Here is a 24,209-nt window from a genome sequence, read left to right as displayed (position 1 = left end):
TGCCCGGCCTGGCAGCGAATTGGCAGGTCTGCGCTAACGAGATTGGACGCTGCTGATTGGCGCGGGCCGGCAGCCTTCCAGTTATCTCGCCTCCTGTCCGGGAGGATGGTTTGCTTTGGGTTGGAAGCGATTCCACTGAACTCAAAGCAAAAGCACGTCCCCTGTTCTAGAAAGTTGCTAAACTTATAATTAAATTTTGGCGTGCTGTTTTTCTTCTTGGCTGCAGACACCGCCGATGGCACTTTGTGATTCCCTTCCGCACGTCACCTTCCCGGTTGTGTTGTGTTTTGGGCCCCCAAGCTGGGACCCTGCTGACCTGGGAAAGATTGGTATGGAGGGCTCCCCCTCATCCGCTGCCTTGACCTAACGAATGATATGTAGTGATGTGCTGAAAAAAATAAAGTTGAAACATTCACATGTTGTGGACCGACTTCAGGTTTCCTTTGTTTTCTGGTCGACATTCTGATAAGGCAAGTTATAGCAGTTTGGATAATAGGCCTAATTTTTCTAAGTCTAAGTCAGCAAGTAAAATGCTGTAACACTGCCTTTTCCTATATAATGTCATTAATGGGCTTTGGCTACTGAATTATTTAACTCTTGGTCCTTTCAAATTCCTTTAGTGACCCCAAAGAATTTGGAGTTCAGTATAGACCAGGGAATAAAATACAACAAATCGGCTTCCCCTGAGATCACAACCACTCAATCATAGAAAGCCAGTCATCACCGTGTGTGTGCGCCTGCACACGCACACATTTTAATGGGCTCAGAAATGTTGATATTGCTTATGGGGTACTTTTTTTTTTTTTTCTATTGTAGATTCAAGACTAGAGAAATTTAGTATTTTCAGTACATTTCTCCTTTTTTTCAGTAGCGAGCTTGAAAAACCTTGCCAATGTGCAGGTTAGTTCAATTCACCTTGGGGAGGCAGCATGGTACAGTGGATGAGACAGAGGCTCCTGATCCAGTTCACTGTGTTTAAGTTTGGTTTAAGTTTCAAGTTATTTCCTTTGCGAGCCTTGCCTTCTCTGTGACATGGGATTATCACCTGCCCTACTTCAGGGCACATCCTGAGGAGCAGAACTAAAAGGGGTGGGTACTATATGGCTAGACACTTTGTATCTAAAACATTTAACAAGTTTTAGTTGCTGTTAAACTAAAAGCACAAGCATAATATTGATTTGATATCTGGTGACAGAATGAAGTTGCATTTTTCTTGAATAGATAGCTACTATAAACATTAACCACTTTGTAGCAAAATATGGAAGGGCATCACTCCTTAAGGGAGGTTACAGTAACAAATCATAGAGTAATATCTATTGCCATTTTCTTATGTGCATATTTTCTTTGCTTGTAATTTCATTTCCTTTGAATCTTATATTGGATGGCTTATATTTGGATCTAGTAATCTAGTAATGATTCATACCTAAGTTTTGTATTAATGTAACAGTGTGACACTTTACTTGACTCATCCCTTTGGGTATTGGAAAGAGGTACAGTGAAGGTGCTGTCCCACATTTTTGGATGTACTCTGGACACTGGCCATCAGATGGATGGAGGTTGGATGACCAGACCAAGGTCTAGAGACTTTCTGTCCTTGCTAACCGTTTACATGAGGACACGGGGCAGCTTGAAAGATGATTCTGGAGAATAACCAGACCTGGAATGTTTGGTTCTTTCTCTGGATCTGTACTCTCAAAACCTGTAAAGAGGAGCAGAGTTTAGACATTTTTGAAAGCTGCCTCATTTTCACTCTTCTTCCCTCCCAGAATGAGTGAGAACTGAGCTGACATGGTATGGTTTTTTAGTACAGGATTTTACTATGACAAAAATTGTTTCATTTGTGTTTTGGAAGAAATTTTACAACTTGAGGCTCCCTGATAGAAGCACACCTTTTAAAGAGAGGCTGACTAGGGGTCCCTAGTCTCTCATCTCCTCCACGTGTGTGAAGCTCTGATGGGGAACTCACAACCTACCAGGATGGCCCTTACCACTGTTGGGCAGTCTTAAGCCCTGTTAAAAAATCCATTTTAATAAACGTGTTTTTCTTTTTTTTAGACATTATTTACCATTTAATGGTAACAGTCATAAAGAAGGTCTTTGAAATGTTTATTTTTAGATGTTTCAACCCAGTAGCTCCCTATATCAGCCAGGGGAGGCAGTGGTGTAGTAAGAAGAACCATGACACAGTGTTTTCCTAACTTTTTTGACCACAACCCACAGCAAGCAACACAATTTACGTTAAACTGCTCACACTTCTGAAAATCCAACCCTGTATATTTATGCATGTGTCTCTCTGTCTGTCAAACTGTTTTATGTCAGTGTCCTGGCAGGAAACAGATTTAACAAGTGGCCTGTTTTCAAAAGTGTGAGCAGGTTTAAGGAACCCAAAAAGGACACTGAAGCACCCAGGGATTGTCACCAGTGGGAAGGTGCTACCACCTCTGGGCCTGAAGGGGAAAGGGAGCTTCCTCCGGAGCTGAACCCAAGGAGAGCTGTGGAGTGGGGGCAGGATCACCCAAGAAGAGTGACCCTAGACACTCTGCCCACCCTCTGATCTCCCACTGGTGCCTCTCACTGGCTGTCCAACGGGAAATCCTTAGGCAAGGGGTCCAGCTGAATCTTTCTGTAGGGTCAGCCTCCTGGGGCTGGGAACAAGGCAGAGAAGGGAGGAGAACGGATTTGAAAAGGGAAATGGAGACTAAGAGCAGTATGTGCATACATTTAAAATAAAAAGGTCATGCACTGTACTCACTCTATAATATACAGTGCATTTTGATTTTCTGTTCTGTCCTTTTTTTAAAAATGCTGTTTATAAACCATTAAGCTGATTTCATGATCTAGTATTATGACCCACAGTTTGAAAACACTGCCTTAGAGGAACTGTTTTCTGATTCTGTACCTGTTTCAAATTCATTGGTGCCTGAGCAAAGCATTTAGCTTCTCTGAGCCTCAGTTTGTACACATGTAAAAATGGGAGACCCGGACTAGACTAGTGGTTCCCAACCTTAGCTGTATACTAGTGTCACCTGGAAACTTCAAAAAATCCCGAAAGCTAAGCCACATGTCAGACCAATTAAATGAGAATCTGGGGTGGGGTGAGGTGGAGGGAAGCATTAGTAGCTTTAAAGTCTGATGTTCTGCTTCCCTTTAGGAGCCGACTGTCTAGCATCACAGAGCTGACATTCCTACCTGACAGCAATCCCCTGGAACTAAGTGTATCTACCCCTCCCCTCTTTTAAATGGGGACACAGCCCAGTTTGCCAAAGTTTCTCCTAATCTCTATTGTTTTCCCAAAACGGGCTGTGAGTTGCTATTTATCATCTGATATGTCTGTTATTTTAATTGGAGTAGCATTCACGGAGATGGTGAAGACTAGGGGTGTGGTGAGCGGACAGATTTAAGGGAAAAGATCAAGAATTCTATCTTGGACATGTTACCTTTGAGACATTCGTGAGATGTCCAAGTAGAAATGTCAAGTAGGCAATGGGACATAAGAGATCTGAGTGGAGACATAAAACAGGGAGTCATCAGCAAATGGGTGGTATTAAATTCATGGGACTTGATGATAGTATCTTCTCCTGATATGGGGTTTACTCTGTGCCAGGCATAGTTCTAAGTATTTTAGATTAACTGACTTATCTCAAATTCATTTAACTATTAAGTCAGTCCTCACCATGACACTGTGGTTGTCATACCCATTTTACCAGATTGGGGACCTGAGGCACACAGATGTTAAGTAACTTGCCCAAGGTCACCCCTAGAATGTGGAAGGGTCAGGACTTGAACCCAGGCAGTGTGGCTCCAGAGTTCATGCTCTTAACTGCTATGCTTATATTTCATCTTCTCTAGGGTGAGAATAGCAAGAAGAGAAATGAAGCCCCAGGGTCCAGTTCAGAGAAACCTCAACATTTAGTGCTCAGTAAGCATTAGCTTTCTTGTTTGTTCCTTCTTCAGGGGAAATAAGGAAGAGAGGGATCATAACTAGAGATAAGGGAATAGAAGTGGAAAAAGAGCATATTGGGGTTGGCTTAATGGGCAAGAAAAGCTGAGGAACCGAGAGGCACAGGGGCCACTGGCCATCTTGTGGTATGGCTTTCAAACAAACACTTAGACACACCTGAGCACCAGCCCTGAGGGTGTGTTAATACATAGATGTTGGGCCAATACAGTTCCCTGAAAGCCAGTGAGTTGGATGGGTATTTGGGCTTTTAGAGAGTTTCCTCTGTTTAAAACCAGTTTTTTCTTTCTAAAGTACACTTCTGGTTAACTTTAAAGAATGTTTATAATCACTTAAATGTATGTTATTATTAAAATATACAATTAGGAGGGTTCTGAATATGTGATATTCATGAGAGCTCAAATAAATAACAAATGTGATAAGTTTAATTTGTGTAAATATAAGGATATATTACCAGCTCGTGATTGATTTTTGGCCCATAATATGGCATCAATACTGAAAGCAGATAAAACTTTATTATCTACATGTGTGTATTTGGATGTTGCTAAAATTTGCACTGTAGCTATTTTTGTAAGCTTTACACACTTTGTAAGATTAGGCTATATTATAATGTCTCTTAAAGCTTATGTTAATGAGATATTTACATTATCATAGAGACTACAAGCCTGTGTGCTTGTTTCCAAATGGGGTAGCATAGGCTTTATAATTTATATGTTTAATCTTAAATTCCTGTTTTGCTAGTTCATCTTTTACCATCAGATTATACTTTGCCCAAACCATTGGAACATTATTCTTCCAAGCTCAAGAGTCTGCTAGTTTTCTTTAGTTACCATTCTGATGATTACTAGTCATAAAAGTTAGTAAAAATTACACCTCTTTCTAGGTCAAAACCTTTATATTATTGTTTAATCCCATAAAAAGCAGTCCTGTTTCATAGGAAAGATCAGTTCTCCATGGGTGATCTTTCATAATTCAAGAATCATTGAGTACGATTAAGTTTAAAAAGTGGAAGAATTAATTTTTAGAGTACATAAATCTACAACTATTGTAACTTTTATTTTTGTTTTGATACTAATTTTCATTTTCTCAGCATTATTACTGTCTCCCCCCCCCCCCCGAATGCATTTAAGAGCTCATATATCTTCATGTTTTCTTGGCATATTTCCTCATATTTGACTTCCTTTCCAAAGTAACCAATTATCAGGTGTGTTTTTCAGTACTTTCACTACACGTAATTGATTCTTGGATGGCATTTTGTATTTTAATCATAGCAGCAAATGTTAACATAACAGCACGGTCACCAAAACCATTCACAGAAGTTCTGAGTGATTCATTGTACTGAGCAAGGATGGAGGTGATTTTATCTTCTAGTTTACAATAGCACCAACTATATCTTAAAACACAGTTTATAAATCACTTGGCCAATAACTTTTGAAAACTTGCCATCTTGACAGATTTTTAATTTGAGAATATTGTTATAATTGAGAAGAGTGAGGCTTTATTCGTATGTTCACGCCAACTCAAATTTGCCTAATATACTACTGCTCTGCATTGCATTTTCCTATTACTTCCTAACAGTAACCACTGCTTTTTGTAGTGCAGCCTTTCAGTGCTGAAAATGTCACACCTCAGAATATTTTCCCCACGTTTTAATACTAATCATAAAGTACTTACATAACTAGCAGAGAGCTACTGTTTTCTACTTATGTTTAAAAGTTTTTTTAAAATAAGACCTGATTCCTCACTCTTCTCATCTTTGATCTTCATGGAAGTTTCATGGGAATCTAGAACTTAAAAGTTAACTCCTGGAATTTGATATGTGAGGAAACTAAAATGGGCCAGGTGAATGGTCTGACATCTCTAGTGAGTTCACTGGGTGAAGTTTGGGATTAAAGTTAAGGTATCTTGGCTTGTTAAGCACATCTGTCAAATTGTAGGTTTCAGATCTACAATCTAAGGCAACTGTCACAGATGCTTTAATGGGAAGATGATCTCATGTGTTCCAAGACCTGATAACTTTTTTAGCAAGAGCACTACTTTGGTGGCTTATGGGGAATTGATCTGATTGTTAAATCCTTATGGTCAACCTGTCAGTCTCCATTTTGTCTTTGCATAACCTTTTTTCGGAAACTACTAAATTCTGAATTGTTTTTGATTGTGTTAGTTGGTTGTTTGGCATTGTTACAAAAAAAAAAAACAGAATAAAATAGTAAAAAACAGTATCACAGTTTTCTTAATCATTTAAAGGCTAAGCAAAACATTGTGCTACCCAAGGGCAGTTTGCAATTTGGGGAGAATGCATAACCTTGAGAATCCATAACCATAGCCTTGAGACTTTAAATGGCTTATCGATTAATGAACTTGTTAAAATCTCTTGCTTAATAATATGCTGGGCCTGGGTGTATATTGTGTATATATGGATCTTTTTTTTTTTTTCCTCTGGTGAAGAGATGTAGCTTATACATTTTTTTCCATTAGATTTATTAAAGCTTTACAGTTTCACTATGCTTGCTCAGGGGCATTTAATGAGCTAGCATATTATTTCAGGTGTATATTTTATCTAGATACTTGTTCTTTAAAAACTGAATGGAATTTTTTTTTAGTAAGGAGAAAGTTACTTTATGAAAATTGGTAGTGTAGGTTACTGTTTGATTTAGAAATATTTGTGTCCATATTATGTGAGGATACGATTTTAGAAGGAAGTTAGAATTTATTGCTTTAAAAACCCATATGTTGGGTAATTGTATTAAGTATTGCCTACTTTAATATATGTATATACATAAATATTTTAAATGTGAACATTTTCTTTGTCTATTTCTTTGTTTAGAGGCCTAATTTTATACTGTTTGGGGGTGGTGATATACATTTTCCAGGTTCTGTTTTTATAATTTCACTTCAAAATAAACCTTTGTCCTTGATTTTTAAATTATTTCTAAGAAGTTTCCTCCTTTATGTCAGTGTACCCTTTTGGTTAAATGTGCTTATTAACATTTTTTAATGCTTAAGCTTCCAGTTAGAAGGGCACCAGTGGCATAGAACCCAGGCAATCCATGAGGCCTTGGTTTATCCCAATCATGTGACCTTGGGCCTCATGGGAAACTAAGAGCCATTTTTGCCTCAAAAGGGCTCCTGGATCTTTTTGCTTAATATGTGAAAGTGCTCTGTGAACTGCAACTAATAAACAGTTGTTAGATTTATTCATTATAATTGAGAATTTCTTAATTTTTCCCTAACTGTTGTAAGGTATTATTTTGCTCAATGCCAAATATATGGAGGAGATTCAAATTAACTGAGGTCAACGTTACAAGCATTATTACATAGACCACTGTGAATTCTACCTGGGAGCTAAAGAGTTTCTTCCAATCGTGATGGAATTTTAAAGTAGTCCTACTTCTCACTTTGAGACTTAATGTCTCTATTAATAAATTGAGTGCATTCCTTTTTTCCCTATTGAAAAAACAAATTAAAAGAGTCAAACCTGCCAAGGCTTTTAGTTTGGGGAGCAGAAAGATCTAAAAGGAAAACAGAAAATAGCCATGGAGGCCCCTTGGACAGTGTGAAGTCCTAAGTATTAGTAGTTGTAGCTATACAAGGTCATTACATGCTAGGAATAGAGATAACCAGGTGAAAACCCCTCATTTCACATTTGGTGAAGATGAGACTGAAGCTAAATAAGTCATATAAAATCTAAGGAATATTTCTTCTTAAGAATGACTTTCTTACCATGGAAGGTAAAAAAGAATTCGATTCTTAATTTTTTTTTTTAATTTTTATTTGTTTATTTTTTTGCGGTACGCGGGCCTCTCACTGTGGCCCCTCCCGTTGCGGAGCACAGGCTCCGGATGCACAGGCTCCGGATGCACAGGCTCAGCGGCCATGGCTCACGGGCCCAGCCACTCCGCGGCATGTGGGATCTTCCTGGACCGGGGCACAAACCCGTGTCCCCTGCATCGGCAGGCGGACTCTCAACCACTGCGCCACCAGGGAAGCCCTACCGTTCTTGATACCACTGGTTGAGTGGTTCTGCCAAACTCCCCTCCTGGTGTTCCTAGAGCTCTGAGAGCCTGACACACTATATATATAGTGAGTGAGCCTTCAGTTAATGTCTCATTATTGTCAATATCATGTGTATTTTGTATCACCAGTATCAGTGATGGGAATTCTTTTGTGATGTTGGATCAGAGTCCACATACAGCCTTATTGTAACTCTTATTTTCTGGCTACGCACCATAAATCCTCGCCTAAATTGTAATCATGTCCTGTAATCCATCCCCCCTCCCCCCCATCCCACTTTAATAAACCCTGTGCTGAGAGGGCCACTATTGATCTGCCTTCTCAGATTTCTTACAGTTCATAGACTTTGTGCTATTTGCTTGGGTGCCTAATGTGTTCTCTCATTATTTTATGCACCTAAATCTTCTCTCTCAAAGATTTTATCTTTAAAGGCCCAGATGCTGGCTACTATCGCTTTAATGTCCTCAGTTTCTAGGAAAATGTGTTGTGCATCTAGGAGGCATTTAGGTACTTGTTGGCTTTAAAGCCCTTGATAACACACAGTCTAGGTGTAGAAAGAAGGAAGGGGCCAAGCCTGAGGTATATACGACCGTTTTCTCTTTCCCAAACTGGGTCCTAAAGAATGTCTTTTTACTTATTAGTTTACTATACAGAAACTGGGCTTTGATTTTTTCTAGGTACTGTAGACTAGAAACATGATTTCCTTCAATATATTAATTTTGTTATATGTTTTACCTTCACATGATTGGGACCCTTTGAGCAGTTTGGAATGCTTAGATATTGTCTTTAGGTGTTTAGGTTGTGACTTAATTGAGTATATTCTCTAATTTCTCTCACATGGTGATAGTCATTTAACAGTTCAACCCAGTGAGGTGCCAGGCACAATGCTAGAAGATGTAGATATTAAGATGAATTAAACACAAGCTCAGCCTCAAGGCTTCTCATCCTAGCATAGGGAACTGTTTAGGTGCTCTAATAAAAGTGTAATAGCTATGTTGGCAGGACAAGCTTCACAAAATGCCACATTTGAATTCCTTTGACTTTGAAGGATGAATTAGTAGTTTTCAGGCAGGAGCAAAGGCGTAGCATCATTAAAACACTTGGTAGGGACTTCCCTGGTGGCGCAGTGGTTAAGAATCTACCTGCCAATGCAGGGGACGCGGGTTCGATCCCTGGTCCGGGAAGATCCCACATGCCGCAGAGCAAGCAAGCCTGTGCGCCACAACTGCTGAGCCCACGTGCCACAAGGACTGAAGCCCGCGCGTCTAGAGCCCGCGTCTAGAGTCTAGAGCTCTGCAACAAGAGAAGCCCACGCACCTCAACGGAGAGTAGCCCCCGCTCACCGCAACCAGAGAAAGCCCACATGCGTAGCAATGAAGACCCAACGCAGCCAAAAGCAAAACGAAACAAAACCAAAAAACACTTGTCATTTTAGGGGATCATTGCCCAGTGCAGCCAAGCATGAAGGGTGTGTGGTGGGATTAACTGGAAAAAGGCCAGAATGTGGACTCCATGGTGTGGGCCATGGAAAGTCATGGGACTTTTTAGACGGGGAGGAGATGCTTAAGTCTGTACATTTAGAAACTGACTTCCTTCTCCAGGATGGATTGTTGGTGTGGAATAGGGAGACTATTTACTGGTGACTTCATCTTCTGGGAAGAAACTTTTAAACTCTGAATGGACCCTTGAGAACAATTGTTAGTAATATTAGGAAGAGGTTGAGTGTGGAACTTGTCAAGGTTGATTTTAAAACCTTGTCCAGTGGATTTAAGAAGAGTTCTTAACTTCTTTTTATGTCGTTTTGTTACTTGAGCATTAGGGAGGCCAAAACTGTGCAGAATGCTTTAAGTATGGATTAACCTCAATTTAAGAATAAGATGTATTTTTAAATTTTGCAAGTCATTTTGGACTTACAATATATTTCTGTGTATAAATATTGTTACAAGATGAGGTCATCGAATGCCTACAGATGGGAAGGGAGGCAGCTCTGTCACTGTGGAAAGAAACTGAGGCTTGGAATTAGAACTTCTGGGTCCAGGTTCTTGCTTTTGGGGAAATAACCTCTCAGAGGCCCAGTTTTTCATTTGTAAAATGGGAATAAATACAGGATTGTTGTGAGACTCAAATAAGAGGGCTTGTGAAGGTATTCTGTGAATTAAGTCAAGTACTAGTTATGAAGTACACGCGTGAGGGATTAAATGTAGGGTCAATGGGAAACTGTAGTCCTGGCTGCGGTTGCAGGAGGGTGGCTGGCAGGTTACCAGAGAGGGGCAAGGGGAGAAGCAGCCCACCCTGGCTTCACAGTTCCTGCTCTCCTGCCTTGAGGAGGAGGAAGAGAGAAAGGACAGTGGGTCTCCAACTTTAGCGTGCAGAAGACTCAGCTGAGGAATCTTAGGAAAGCAGATCGCGGGGCTCGGCTTCCCAGCAATCCTAACTGGGTGGGTGGGAGGACTTCTGAGTCACCTGCTGGGGCGAGGCGACCTGGGGGAAGGTAGGAGGCTGGGAGAGTTGGTGAGAGAGGTCTGGGGGATCTGGTGCTGGTTGGAGAGGGGATGGGATCTAGGAACCCTTGAGGACTGAGCAGAACAGCATGGAAGGACCCCCTCCTCCATTTATTTCCCCGTTCCTCCTGCCCTCTTTACTGCTGGAAAGCTCTGCGGGCCAGGCAAGATCGAGGGGGGGAAGCAGGGGGCGTCCCCTTCCCACTTTCCGAGCTGTGGCTGGAAGGAGGGGTGTCAGAGGGAGCAGAGCTGGGGCAGGACCTCGGGAACTCCACTGTGCCGGGGTTCCAGACTGAGAATGGCAGGCTTAGGCAGCGGGCTGCGCGTAGGCGAGGGGTCTAATATGCGCTGATCGCTGGGACTCTATTTTAGAAAAAAAACAAAACAAAACTATTATATGCACACGAGTGTGTGTGTGTGTGTGTGTGTGTGTGTGGCTATCCATCAAAGTATATTCAACTCTGGTTTATTATGTGGACATGGTTTAGGATTATTTAATTTCCCACCTTAATTATATGCATTAATTCAGCAAACATTTGAGTCTGGCTATGTGCTCAGCTTCTTGCTAAGTACTGCTGTAGTAAAATTCAGTGAAACATTGTTTGTACCCTCAGGGAATTACATTCTATTTTGTTTAAACAAGATTCTAATAACAGGAGAAGAATAATTTTCAGTGAAGAAGCAGCTCAAATCGCATAAGGCTGAAAATTGATATAATTGTGACATATAATCTTGTACAAAATTTCTTTAATCAGAAAGTGGAAGGAGTGGCCAATTTAGTTTCAGAGTATTGGTAATTTGTGTGCTTCTAGCAAAACTTAAGAGCCTTTCAGAATTCTCAGCCACAGGATTGCAATCTTTTGAATTACGTTACAAAGCAAACCTTCTTTCCTTGAACACCTTTTTCTTATAGAATAGTTTTGGATTTTTTGAAAGTTTTATCTTCTGATTTTTTTTAAAAAATGTTGTATTTACCTCAGTACCTTAGAATGACAAGAAGAGCATATGTGTTAAACTGGAAAAATTGGTTATCAATTTTGTGACACTCCCAGAAGACTATACACAGGATTGATAATCACTGGAATACATGTAGAGAAAATCATTTATAATCTTTTCTGTAGGCAAGAAGGCAAGAAAAGCTCTTTAGGGATACTTGAGGAAGTTTTTGTCATTTTATGTCGTTATGCTTAAATTATGCTCACAAGGCAGTATCTGCTTTACTTGCTGGGGCTTTCATTTTCAAATGACATGCATATAATTTATCTCAATTTTGAATAAATTAAAGTATAGCTCTATACTTTTATAAAAAATAATAGCTTCTATAAAACATACTGCCTTTATCAACAGATGAATTGTAACTTTTTTCTTTTATCTTTAAAATAAATAAAGAGGGAAGGGGAATAAGATACTTAGGGTAAGGAGGCTCTGGCCTTTGTGTCAGCCCCTCCCTCCTCCACAAGAGGCCACACAGCACAGGGATCTTAGGTCGGAATTCCTGCTTCCAACCTCCCTTTCTCTGTTTATCCACTTTGTTTCTTGGGCAAGTTCCTAAAGTTCTCTGGGAATCAACGTGTTATCTGTATACCAGGGAAGGTTGGTACCTAAGACATCGGATGGTTGCGAGGATTTATCGAGTTAGTTCAAGTAAAGCACTTAAAAATGCCTGGCAGGTAATAAGAATTCAAATGTTAGCTGCTTTATTACTATTATTAAATTGAAATGAACAAAGGACTTCAAAACATTGGGCAGATTATGAATCGACCCTGGAAACTATGAAAGAGGGTCATTCAAATGCCAAGAAATCCAAGAATTGTCTAGTGCTGCACGGATTGAATTAAAGGAAGGCACCAAAAGGCACTTTATATCTTCCATCCTTCTGAGAAGTTGTAGTATTCTGAGGAAGTAGAGAGATGATGATCTTGAGAAATCCTATGTATCGCTGCAGAATTGTGAAGGTCAAAGACTAATTTAAAAGCATAATGTGAAATGCATTTCTGTTAAAGTCAGCAGAATACTGGATGCCCTCTTTTACCAGAATTACTTGGTATTATTCTAGAAGTTTATTATTATTGTCAGATGGGAAGAAGAAACTAATAGTAAAATTATAAAACATGAGCAAAGTTATCTTTTTAAAATATTATTTAAAATGGAGATTGAAGATGATAAACCAAAAAAAAAAATAAATAAAAGAATTAATAGTTTAGTAAATGAGCCCAAAAGAAATACATTACTAAATAAACACTTCAAAAATAAATACATTAACAATATCCAGTAAAGTATAATGAAAACAAAATTTCATGGTTATTAGCAGGAACAAAAAGATGTTAAACTCCCAGGTAAGACTTAATAAGAAATATGAGTTAACTATGTATTACGTATTAGCTCTACTGATAGGATTTTTGTCGACGGCAGTTGAAAAGAGTTGAATAATTGAAGTTATATATCATGTTTATGGATACTAACATATACATATATATTATAAATATGTAGATTCTTCCCATATTAATTTATGAATGAAATCAAAATTATAAGCTCTAAGGGATTACCAAAGTATAATGTGACAAGTCTTCAGTATAAGGTGGTATTTACATTCTATGATAGAAGAATGATTTATTCAGCAACATGATAGTTAGATCATTGAGAAAATAAAGCCCAGATTATATTATGGTGGTGTGAAGTCTTTAAAGGTAAAAACCAAAAAGGGAGTGGATACTAGATTTGTCAATAAGAAAAAAAAAATCAAAATTTCAAAAGGTCAAAGTACCATGTACAAATAAATGTCAAATGACAAACCTAGTTAAATATTTGTAGTTTCAATGATCTGGAAAGAGTAAATCTTTTTCTTTTGTAACTATTAGTATCTTCTAGGTAAAATGCATTTTTTAATTTTTAAAAATATAAATACTTCTTTAAAAATAAGACAATAAGATCTGAGCTGTTTGTCTTTCATTTCTAAGAGTACTTTATAGTTCATTTCCTTAGTATTTAATCAGAAGCCTGCAATACAGTGAATCTTGCGATACAAGGAAACTGAATAGTATTTTCTGGATTCATTTTAATGTGTTCTTTGTACTTGTACAGAAAGCAAACTATGAGACTGGTTTTATTACTAGCTTGTTTTCTCTTTCTTTTCTATTTTCCTTACCCCCCTCCATCTCCTTCTTCCTTCTTCTTTTGTTTTAAATTTGTTTAAAAAATAGTAAAATGTGGGCTTCCCTGGTGGCACAGTGGTTGAGAGTCCGCCTGCTGATGCAGGGGACATGGATTCATGCCCCGGTCCGGGAAGATCCCACATGCTGAGAAGATCCCACATGCCACGGAGTGGCTAGGCCCGTGAGCCATGGCCGCTGAGCCTGCGCGTCCGCAACAGGAGAGGCCACAATAGTGAGAGGCCCGCGTACCGCAAAAAATAAAAAAAAAGTAAAATGTATTATAGAAATTAAGATATTGCAGCACATATCGAAAGTGATAGTTCCCTCTTTTTGTCCATCCCCAGTCCTGTTCCCTGAGGTCACCATATTTCTTTATTCTGTTGCCTCTCACCATTGGTTCTATTCGCTTTGCAGTTCAGTTTGTGGAACTTTCCATCTGAGGGTTTCTTGTATAGTTGTTGGCAAATAATAGCTCCTCATTTATTTTGTTGAATGAGTGTATGAATGAAAATTGTAGATATATGCTTAATTCTTTTATAATTTAGTCTATTGGTATTTTAAGCAGAGCCCTGGGACTTCTTTTGAAGAGTCCCTATTCTTTGCCCAGTCCCTAAGAGTTCAAGATTTACAGTTCCCAAACTTTACCATGCTTATCTTTGTAATGCTTTTCTGTAGGGTGAAAACATTTTTTAATGCTAAAGTAATAATTTACGTTTCTTTTTTCTTGCAGCTGCCTTTGCAGCAGTGTTGCACTGGTAAGATTGTTTTTCTCCTATGGTATATTTTATGCAGATGTTTATAGCCTACCAAACTATTTCTCATATATATATGAATAATTTCAGTTTAAGGATGAATGTATATTATTACATGCAGCACACTAGTCTGAAAATGTAGTTTAATTCACAAATCAGAGCCAGAATAATGCAATTTTTTAATAAAAAAGATCTATTATTAAAGAGGTTATATTTGAGACTCTCCTTCCCTTAACATTAATATAGTGTTCATGTTGAGAAGAAGATTCATTCTTTTAATTTTCTGGATAGAAAGAAATATGAATTTCATAAATCAGACATTTCTGAAATGGTAACCCAATGACATTTATAGTTTAATCTATAATTTTATTTTACTTGGCTTAAAACGTCATTATTCTGGTTCATTCTAATTTTAAAATCTAATTTGAATTAGCTTTTAAAATTCTTATAGAGAGAAAGTTTAGTAGAAATGTAAGATATACTGAGTGGAAAAACAAATATGCATACCATTGTGTTTGAGTTTTATCACAAAATGAGTTGCAAATATATAGATTTTTTGTTTTTTGCTTTTAGAGTTTCTTTTAAAATTATACTTAGTATAAGTTTCAACACTGTTGCTTTGTTACTCTTTTGTTTTACAGGAGCCATATCACACACCTCTTTGAAAATGATCGTCATTTTTCTCACCTCTCAACATTGGAAAGGGAGATGGCTTTTCGCACTGAAATGGTTAGTTTTCATGTAATATTTTATTATAGTAGTTTAGTAATCTAAACATTTTAAGCTTTTCATCCTGGAAGTTTTCAAAGATGTTCCAAAGTAGGAAGAGTAGACAACTCCCCCTACCCATTCTCCCAGCTTCAACAACTGAGGACACATACCCATTTTTCTGTCATCTACATCTTCACACACCCATCTCTTTTTAAAGGAAACCTCAGATATCGTTTCATCTGTAAATATTTTTCATATGTGTCTCAAAAGAAAGGACTTTTTTTTGTTAACTACAGTATCATTGTCATACTTGAAAATAATGAAGAGCAATTACTTAATGTCATCAAAGATCAACCAGTGTTTAAATTACCTGGGGGAATGGGCATTTAATAACCATAATTCCTCTGTAGAGAAGAACTTTCCCACAATACTTATTTGGTTTGTTTCTCTGAGGTACACTTCACAGGAAAGACAGGAAATGCTTGATTCTTTCTTTTTATTACAACTTTTCAGAAAAATGAGTTGGTTCCCTAGCATCTTCTAGTGGTGACCAATGGAGTTCTGTTGGTACTCCTTTTGGAATACCATTATGGCCTGATAGATTTTAACGTATTTTTTAAACTTACTTGTCTTTAGCTGGTGAGAGCCCTTGCAGTTCTCTCTGTCTCCTTGACATGACCTCACTAGTATTCTGTAGCTTCCTTACTTGCTGGTACTACAAGACATTTCCTCTCCAGACGTGGAATCATCTAGTTTTCCAAGGAGCCCTGATTCCTTTCAGTAGCACATGGTATTTAGAGACCACAATTTTGGTTCTAGAGGTGCTCACTGATAATACTTTATATTAGATTGGCCATTGTGTCTAGGCCTTTTTAGTAAACAGAATTAGGAAACAGTTTTTTAAAAGGAGAAAATAAATTATTGATTTATATTTCTAAATTCAAATTTAGTTTTAGGTGGTTTTTACTTTTTTGATATTAAATTTGTATCTTTTCTGTCAGCTTGAGAATCTTGGTTTCAAATTACTTATACTTGAGGAATAAAAGTATCAAAGATATTATTAAAAATGATTACTGAAAATAATTTAAAACTTTCTTGCAGCTCTTTTTGACTTTAGGATATATTCCATTAGGGGTGTACAGTAGAATTACTATTGATATGTCTTAAAGTTGTTTGAAATCCTCTCCCAACTAGATAAATAATTAATTCTTCTTCTTTTTTTTTTTTTTTTGCTATTTAGGCATGTAAAATTTTTTGTTTTTATATTTTAATTATATAAGATATTCACATGGTTCCAAAATCAAACCTACAAGGTAGGTTGTAGTTTCCTGGGGCTCTCATAACAAAGTACAATAAACTAGGTGCCTTAAAAAGCAGAAGTTTATTCTCTCACGGTTCTGGAGGCTAGAAGTCTGAAATCAAGGTGCTGGCTGTCCCATGTTTTCTCTGAGACTCCTTCCTAGCTTCTCATGGTTCTGGCAATCCTTGGCTTGCATTGGAGGTACAATCACTCCAATCTCTGCCTCTGTCTTCATGCAGCATTTTCCCTTATGCCTCTGTGTTTAAATTTCCCTGCTGTTATAAGGATATCAGTTATTTTGCATTTGGAGTCCACCTAATCCAGTATTACCTCATTTTATTTTGATTACATTTGCAAGGAGCCTATTCCACATAGGTTACATTCACAGGTTTTAGTGGACATGAAATATTGGGGGACATTATTCAACCTAGTACAGTAGGAAGTATTTAAAAAAACAGTGATATGAGAGCTAAATACCATGGTATCAAGAACCATTCTTTTCCTTTTCTGGGTAGGCAAATCACTTTGATATTTATAAACCTTAAGGTGAGTTTAGAGTTTGATAGCTAATGGTACTGGCTACCAGGGGAGCTCTAGACAAAACTGTATAGCAGATGGAATTGGTTCATCTGTTTTGCCCTATGCTGCCACTTCTGCTCCCTCATAAGGCTTCTAGTACTTGCTTGTTTTTTGTCCCATGTAGTATTCCAACCTTGATATCTTTCATAATTAGCATGTCAAAGTAAAAAATTATTTTCCTCAAAATGGGAGTACTACCACTGTCCCTCTGTTCCACCCTCAGAGCCCTGGTCCTGCAGGGTACTTACCTTATGCTGAGCTGAGAAGAAGGAAAATAGTCTGTAAAACTAGCTGGCATCTGAATGTAACTTACATGTAATACATCAGTGTGTAGCCTTCCTAATATATTTGTATTTTTACGTATAACTCTGGAGGAAAAGTGGCTGATAGCACCATTTTGAGGATTCAAATAAGCATTTAGGGGGAAACGTTTTTGGCTGAGGATGATTGCGTTGGTTCATGGTAAACTTAGGTTCCATAGTAAACTCATCCTGTTCGTAAGATAGCCTTTACTAACACTTCAGTTAGTATGGGTTATAGGGGTTTCTTAAATGAAGCGTGCTGTCTGAGTTATATTACTTTTTATTATTTTTTTTAATTTTTTTTGCGGTACGCGGGCCTCTCACTGTTGTGGCCTCTCCCGTTGCGGAGCACAGGCTCTGGACGCGCAGGCTCAGCGGCCATGGCTCACAGGCCCAGCCGCTCCGCGGCATGTGGGATCTTCCCGGACCAGGGCATGAACCCGTGTCCCCTGCATCGGCAGGCGGACTCTCAACCACTGCACCACCAGGGAAGCCCTATATTACTTTTTAAATGTTGAAACTATTTTTGAAGCTATTTTGAGATCAGTTGTTTCAATTAAGACAAGGTTATACTAAGATATGTAAGTTTTTTGCAACCTGAGCGTTTATTAGCGATCAGAAACCTATGAAATTAATTGTAGCTGTAACTTTCTTGATGGCTTTATTTTTCAAAAGCAGTATATTTAAGTTTTTTTTTAAGCTAATAAGAGGCATAGTGATTATGTACTTTTAATCATAACATGTGCTTATTTCAGGGACTATATTATTCCTACTTTAAGACTATTGTGGAAGCACCCTCATTTTTGGATGGAGTATGGATGATTATGAATGATAAGCTGACTGAATATCCCCTTGTTATTAATACATTAAAAAGGTTCAATCTTTACCCTGAGGTAAGGTACTTTTTCAATTGTGATTTTTTTTTTTTTTTTTACTTTTTAAAGTATTACTTATATTAAATGCTGATTCTAAATCTAAGATGTAATTCAGTATATTAAATTTTCTTTTTTTTTAAAGAAAACGTGTATCTTTTCTTGGAAAGGAATATGGAAAAAAGATCATTATTAATTTTGGGGGTCTTTAACTGATTTTATGGGAATGATTAGTATGATTGCATGGTTTACAAAGTATGAAAATTGTCTAGATTTGGTATGTTTATAGGGATTATAGCAGAGGAGCGCTATTACTTGTACATGTCATTTGCCAAATAATGTTTCTTGCTTATCTGGGATTCTTCATTTAATTGAATGCACTTTTCCCCTGTGGGAGTGGAAGAAAGGACCTGAGATAGGAAGGCAGTGATATCAGTAACCTTTGGCCTCTCCTTCACCATCCCTCCTTCATTTGATGCATCCCTAAGCATTCTCCAGGACCAACCTGAGATGTAACTTCCTCAGTGACTCCTCCTTGAGGTTCTCCTGTTAAGCGTACATCCCCTGGGCTCCCCTTTCTTAGCGTGCTGATGCTTCTAGAAGGCATGCTGCCTGATGCCAGGGCCATGGTCTCTGTGGGATCTCAAGCCTGGGCTCAGTACCAGCACGAAGCAGGGCTTTTGGTCATTTCGCATTGAGTGAGTGGAGTCCAACTTCCAGATCAACTGAGTTAGCCTGATTGATTAGTAAGGCAATAGAGATAGAGGAGATAGAGACCAATAAATAATCACCAAAGTACTTATTGAGTACTTTCTATAACCATGTACACATTTACTTTTACAGCAATGGGATCACACAACACATAACATTTTTTATAAGTGCTTTTTGTCTTTTAAGAATATATATATATATATATATTTTTTTTTTTGCGGTACACGGGCCTCTCACTGTTGTGGCCTCTCCCGTTGCGGAGAACAGGCTCCGGACGCGCAGGCTCAGTGGCCATGGCCCACGGGCCCAGCCGCTCCGCGGCATGTGGAATCTTCCCGGACCGGGGCACGAACCCGTGTCCCCTGCATCGGCAGGCGGACTCTCAACCACTGCGCCACCAGGGAAGCCCTGTCTTTTAAGAATATTTAAAACCATCTTCCTAAGTCATCTTTTCTTCACCATCATGTTTTATGGCTGTATATACAATCTACCATTGTTTATTTAGTCCATCTTTTATGAAAACTTTGGTTGTTTTCAACTTTTAAAAGATCTAAAGCTGCAATAAGCATCCTTGAAGCGAAATCTTTACATACATTCTTATGTTTTTTTAAACTATGAATATGTTGATGTGGAACTATTTAGTTCAACAGAATATATGCTTTAATGATTTTGGTACATGTTGCCAAAATGCTTTCTAGATAGATTATATTCCCACTAGCAGTTTTTCTGAAAATGCTTGTTTCCCTGCATCCTTGCTAATTTAATAGGCTGAAAAAAGTTAAGATCACATGCAGTATTTTGTTCATTGCTGTATATATGTGTGTGTATGTATATTTTATTCAATGCTATATCTTAAAATGCATTTTCACTTTTAAAAATAATTGCTTATTCATGCCCTTTGTCTATGTTTTTATTGATATTTTATAAGCGCTCATTTATTATATGCAGGATGTTAATACTATGCTATATGATAAGATATTTTCTCCAGCTTTTGTTGCCTTTTAGTTTTGTACAGTATGATGAGAATGTATTTTTTCTGTTCAGAGATATCTGTGAAGCTTTTAGATTTATGGTTTTTAGTCATTCATATGTAAAAAATCTTCATTCTTAATTGTTATAATTATGTTTTTGAGATTTACATTTTTAATTTATCTGGAATTCGTCTGGATGCTCAGTGTTGGGGTAGGGATCTAACGTTATATGTTTTCAAAGTGGTCTTCTGTGTAACCTGACACTTGGATGAGTGGTCCGTCTTCTCCCTGCTTCTTTATTATATCCAGAATTATTATACATATATGCTTGCATCTGCTTTTGGACTTCGTGTTCAGTGTTACCTTAGGTTGAGGTCCTGGAAAAGAGGAGATGTGCACACAGGAAGCGTATAGGGGAAAGCCCTTGGGTGCGACATCTGAAGGGGGATGAAGGAAGTAGGAGGAGGAGGAGGAGAGCTGAGCTGTGATGCAGTCACAGCAAAGGCCTCAGCCAATCCCCTGGGAAGCTCTGGAACTGGGATGACCCCGCAGAGTTGTCCTACCTGAGGCAAGGGCCCCTGGCCTTTATACTTCCCCCTGTTGAGTAGTTAGGCATTGGATGCAGTTGCCCTTGGGAGGGGGTATGATCTTCAGTGAATTTACTCTCTTCAGCAGAGGGTAGCTCCCAGAGAGGGACTCAGCTGGGAGCTGTCGGCCACCAACCCTCCCAGCTGCTAGGGGAATGAGTGCCTCAGCCTTGAAGGGGGATCTGGGTGGTGCTCCACTGCCTCCACCATGGTTACGTTGATCTGTCTGGCTATTCTTGTGCCAGCATCAGACTATTTAATTATGTAAGTAACAAATTTTGTTATCTGTTAGGACATTTTCTTCAGTTATCTCCTTTTTGTCATTTTTCCATATAATGCATCTCAGTAGACATTTGGGATTTTGCTTAGCATTGTGTTATGTTTATGAATTAATTTGAGGAAGAATTCACATCTTGAAAAATTAGATCTATTCAGGAAGACAGAGTATCTTTCTATTTGTTCAACTCTTCTTTTATGTCCCTTAGTCGAGTTTTATAGCTTTTGAAAATTACAGATTTGCATATTTCTTGTTATATTTTATTCTTACCCATGAGAGGCCATGCACTGGTAAGACTGACCAGTGAAGAATCTACACAGGGGATTATGAAGGTCCTTTTACTAGATTTAAAGGAACCCAAGTGGATGGTACAGGAAGGGAAAGTTTGATAATTATCAAAATATCTCAAAAATATTCTAGTAAGGAAACTGTTGAGGATAATATTTTTTTCTTATGGTGTCTCTCTTTTTTTAAAAAAATTAGGTAGTCTTAGCCAGCTGGTACAGGATTTATATCAAAATAATGGACTTGATCGGTATTCAAACCAAGATATGTTGGACAGTTACCAGAGGAGAAGGACTCAGCCCTATTGAAAGCTGTGAAGGCAAGTTTCTATGATATTGTCCAGTTGTCTGTTGCAGCATAATAAATTTCCTGCAAACTTAGTGGTGTACAGCTTCTGAAAGTAGGGAATTTGGGCAGGGTATAGGATGGTTGGTTGGTTTCCACTGTGTCAGAGGACTCTGCTAGACTCAAATGGCTGGGAAGACTGGAATTAACTTGGGGCTACTTCACTTAGAGCCAGAATGTAAGTACCTGCATGGTACTTGTACCTGCAAGGCTGGGCCCAACTGAGACTCAACTGTGACACCTACATGTGCCCTTTTCATGTAACTTGGGCTTTTGTGTAGCATAGTACCTCAGGATAGTTAGGCTTTTCATGTGGTAGCTCAGGGCTCTAAGTTGATACTGCATGGCGTCTTCTATATGGCTTCTGCCATGATCTATTGAAGCAGTCACAAGCCCAGCCAGACTCAGAAGCAGGGGCATAGGCCCCGTACCTCTACAGGAGGAGTGTCCATGAATTTTCAGCCCTGTTTTGAAACCACAGTAGTTACTACTCTGCTCTCATCTATGTTCCACACTAGTGTCATGTGTTCATATGGGAACCAAGGCAACCATTTAATATATATGGCAACCATTTTCAAAATAAGCACATTTTAATGTAAATTGCCAGACACATAATTTATAGTTAGAGCATATTTTTTTCTTTATTTTTAAAGGATTGGGAGATCCTGCTTGCTTTTATGTTGCTGTAATTTTTATTTTAAATGGACTAATGATGGCATTATTCTTCATATATGGCACATATTTAAGGTAAGACTATTCATTTTTCGTATGTGTTTATAATATTATATACTAGAATAGTAAGAATAGTGGGATAATGATTGACTTATAGTTAGTTTTATAACAATGTCATTTCTAATATATCTATTTGTAGATACAAAATTATTTCCCATTTGAATGATTTTACCATTGGCTTAGCTAGCCACATTTAAAATAATTTTAAAGGTTTAAGTAGAGCAGGATGGGGATATTCGATAAATATTAAATATTCATAGGCATTTGTGCATAAGCACTATATACTGTTTACATAAAATATAAAGGAAAGAACCACTCATTATCAAATGGTGTTAATGACTATTTTGCTGATGTTAAATAGAAATATATTCTATACAGATATTGAATATCTGACCTCATTTACTTCATAGTTGAGCAACATTTCTAAAACTAAAAGATAGACAAATTTTCTGAGTTTTGTATTTCTGTTTCTTCTTTATTTTGACCATTCCTTACATTACTTGCTTGAACTATTTTACCTTCAGAGTATCTTTAGAATTTTCTTTTTTACTTCTTACTGATTCTTTGCGGTACAGAAGTATAGCGTATGTATGTGATTTTCAATTTGGGTTAATGAGTGTGAATCTGCTATTATCCTGTTATCTTCTTTGCTTTGGAAGTGTGGCATTCTTAGTTTAGTGTGCCTCAAAGAATCTATTACATCCTAGCTCAGTGTTTGAGTGTATAGCAGTTGCTTGATAAATATTTGTCAAATGAGGAAGCTATTAGAAGACCAACTTAAAATATATTTGCATAGAGATTTAAGATACTTAGAGCAAAGTCAGAAATGTTAGCATCAAAGAAAGTTCTTTTAATTATGTAATTGGGGGAGAGCAAAATGAAAACTCATGATTAAAAGATGATGTGAAAAATTTTGTTTTTGAAACAAGACACACAGAAATAACTTAACCAAAGTATCTGATCATCAGGAGAGGGGGCTGACTTGAAGGAAAGCAAGGCCAGTGTGCCTTGTCTCATGAGACGCCAAAGTTAGATGAGTTTGAGGGGATCTATCCATTTTGCTAAGTACTACCCAGCTGTCTTATGGAGAGCTTTATTACATTTGGGAAATTAGATTTTAAGTAAGAGAAGTTAAAACATGGAACATGGCATTATTACTAAATTGCTAATCTGTAGTTATGCTGTTTTGCAATTGAAAGAATTTCTAAACATTTATTAAAGTAAACATTCAGTATCATTTTCGTATAATGCTTGCTATAACAACTGTTTCAGAGGCTGAAGGCACAATATCTGCCGCAGAGAATATGAGGTTCTAGTTTTGGTTGAGGGATTCTTGGTGGTTTGGGCCCTGGCCTGAGATTTTTTAGTCCACAGACAGCAGTGTGCTCCCTACATGTTCATTTGTTCAGTCAGCACATAAAGTGCGTACCAAGTGGTCTCTTTTTGAGACTGCGTGTTTGGGTTCTGAGAGCATGGTGGTGGGGTGAGGTGAGAGATGGCAGTGGTGGTAGGCGTGTGTCAGTAGAAGATAGACAGCAAGGATGAAGTGCTTACAGTTCTGGGGGCAGGAGAAATTTGTTCTGTGTGGAGCAGTCGATTTAGCTCCGCCTTGGAGGGTCAGAGCATTTTGGATAGGTGGAGGAGAAAAGAATCCCAGGGGCGAGCAAAGGTGGAAAATCTGGGATATGGAGGGGTTACAAGCAGATCAGTTTTACTGGGACGCAGATGATTGAGGAGGCGTTGTGGAAGAGTAAGATTGGAGAAATGAGTTGCGCTGGTTGATGAATGACCTTAATGCCAGGCTGGTTTGAAACCACTTCCAAAGCAAGTGAACGAAATCAGAAATTTGACCAATAGAGGGACAGGATTCAAGGTGAGCTATGATCTCATGTGACCCTTGACACCCACCTGCCCCCAAAGTCAGCCAGTGACTACTTCAGCACAGAGTCTGTCAAATTGCAGGGCTTTACCTAGGGGATTTTAAAATCAATTTAGTGAGTTAGGCCCAGCAACTTTTTTACATGAAAAAGAACACAAATGTAAAAAATAAAGTATACCATTATAAAATAGGTGTTATTTAGAGAAACTTCTGTTTGTTGCTTATTGTATATATGTGTGTAGATGTACATGTGCTGAGTTGTGGTGTAAAGTCTAATTTCT

At 38.2% G+C, this 24,209-nt stretch overlaps 1 protein-coding gene across 3 annotated transcripts in view; it reads left to right on the top strand.

Annotated features, from left to right (window-relative positions):
- DPY19L1 (dpy-19 like C-mannosyltransferase 1) overlaps positions 1 to 24,209 on the top strand; it is a 95,706-nt gene that overhangs the window by 639 nt on the left and 70,858 nt on the right. For all 3 annotated transcript variants that reach the window (XM_067746698.1, XM_067746699.1, XM_067746697.1), the window contains exons 2-6: positions 14,356 to 14,380; positions 15,019 to 15,106; positions 18,025 to 18,162; positions 21,171 to 21,291; positions 21,971 to 22,064. In XM_067746698.1, coding sequence (XP_067602799.1) covers positions 14,356 to 14,380; positions 15,019 to 15,106; positions 18,025 to 18,162; positions 21,171 to 21,291; positions 21,971 to 22,064 — 466 coding nt within the window. The remainder of the gene's footprint in view (positions 1 to 14,355; positions 14,381 to 15,018; positions 15,107 to 18,024; positions 18,163 to 21,170; positions 21,292 to 21,970; positions 22,065 to 24,209) is intronic.

This window comes from Pseudorca crassidens, chromosome 8 (genome assembly GCF_039906515.1).
Source record: "Pseudorca crassidens isolate mPseCra1 chromosome 8, mPseCra1.hap1, whole genome shotgun sequence".
NCBI classification, from domain to species: Eukaryota; Metazoa; Chordata; class Mammalia; order Artiodactyla; family Delphinidae; genus Pseudorca; species Pseudorca crassidens.
The sequence above is the reverse complement of the archived record's forward strand: the minus strand, read 5'-3'. Positions and strand labels throughout refer to the sequence as shown.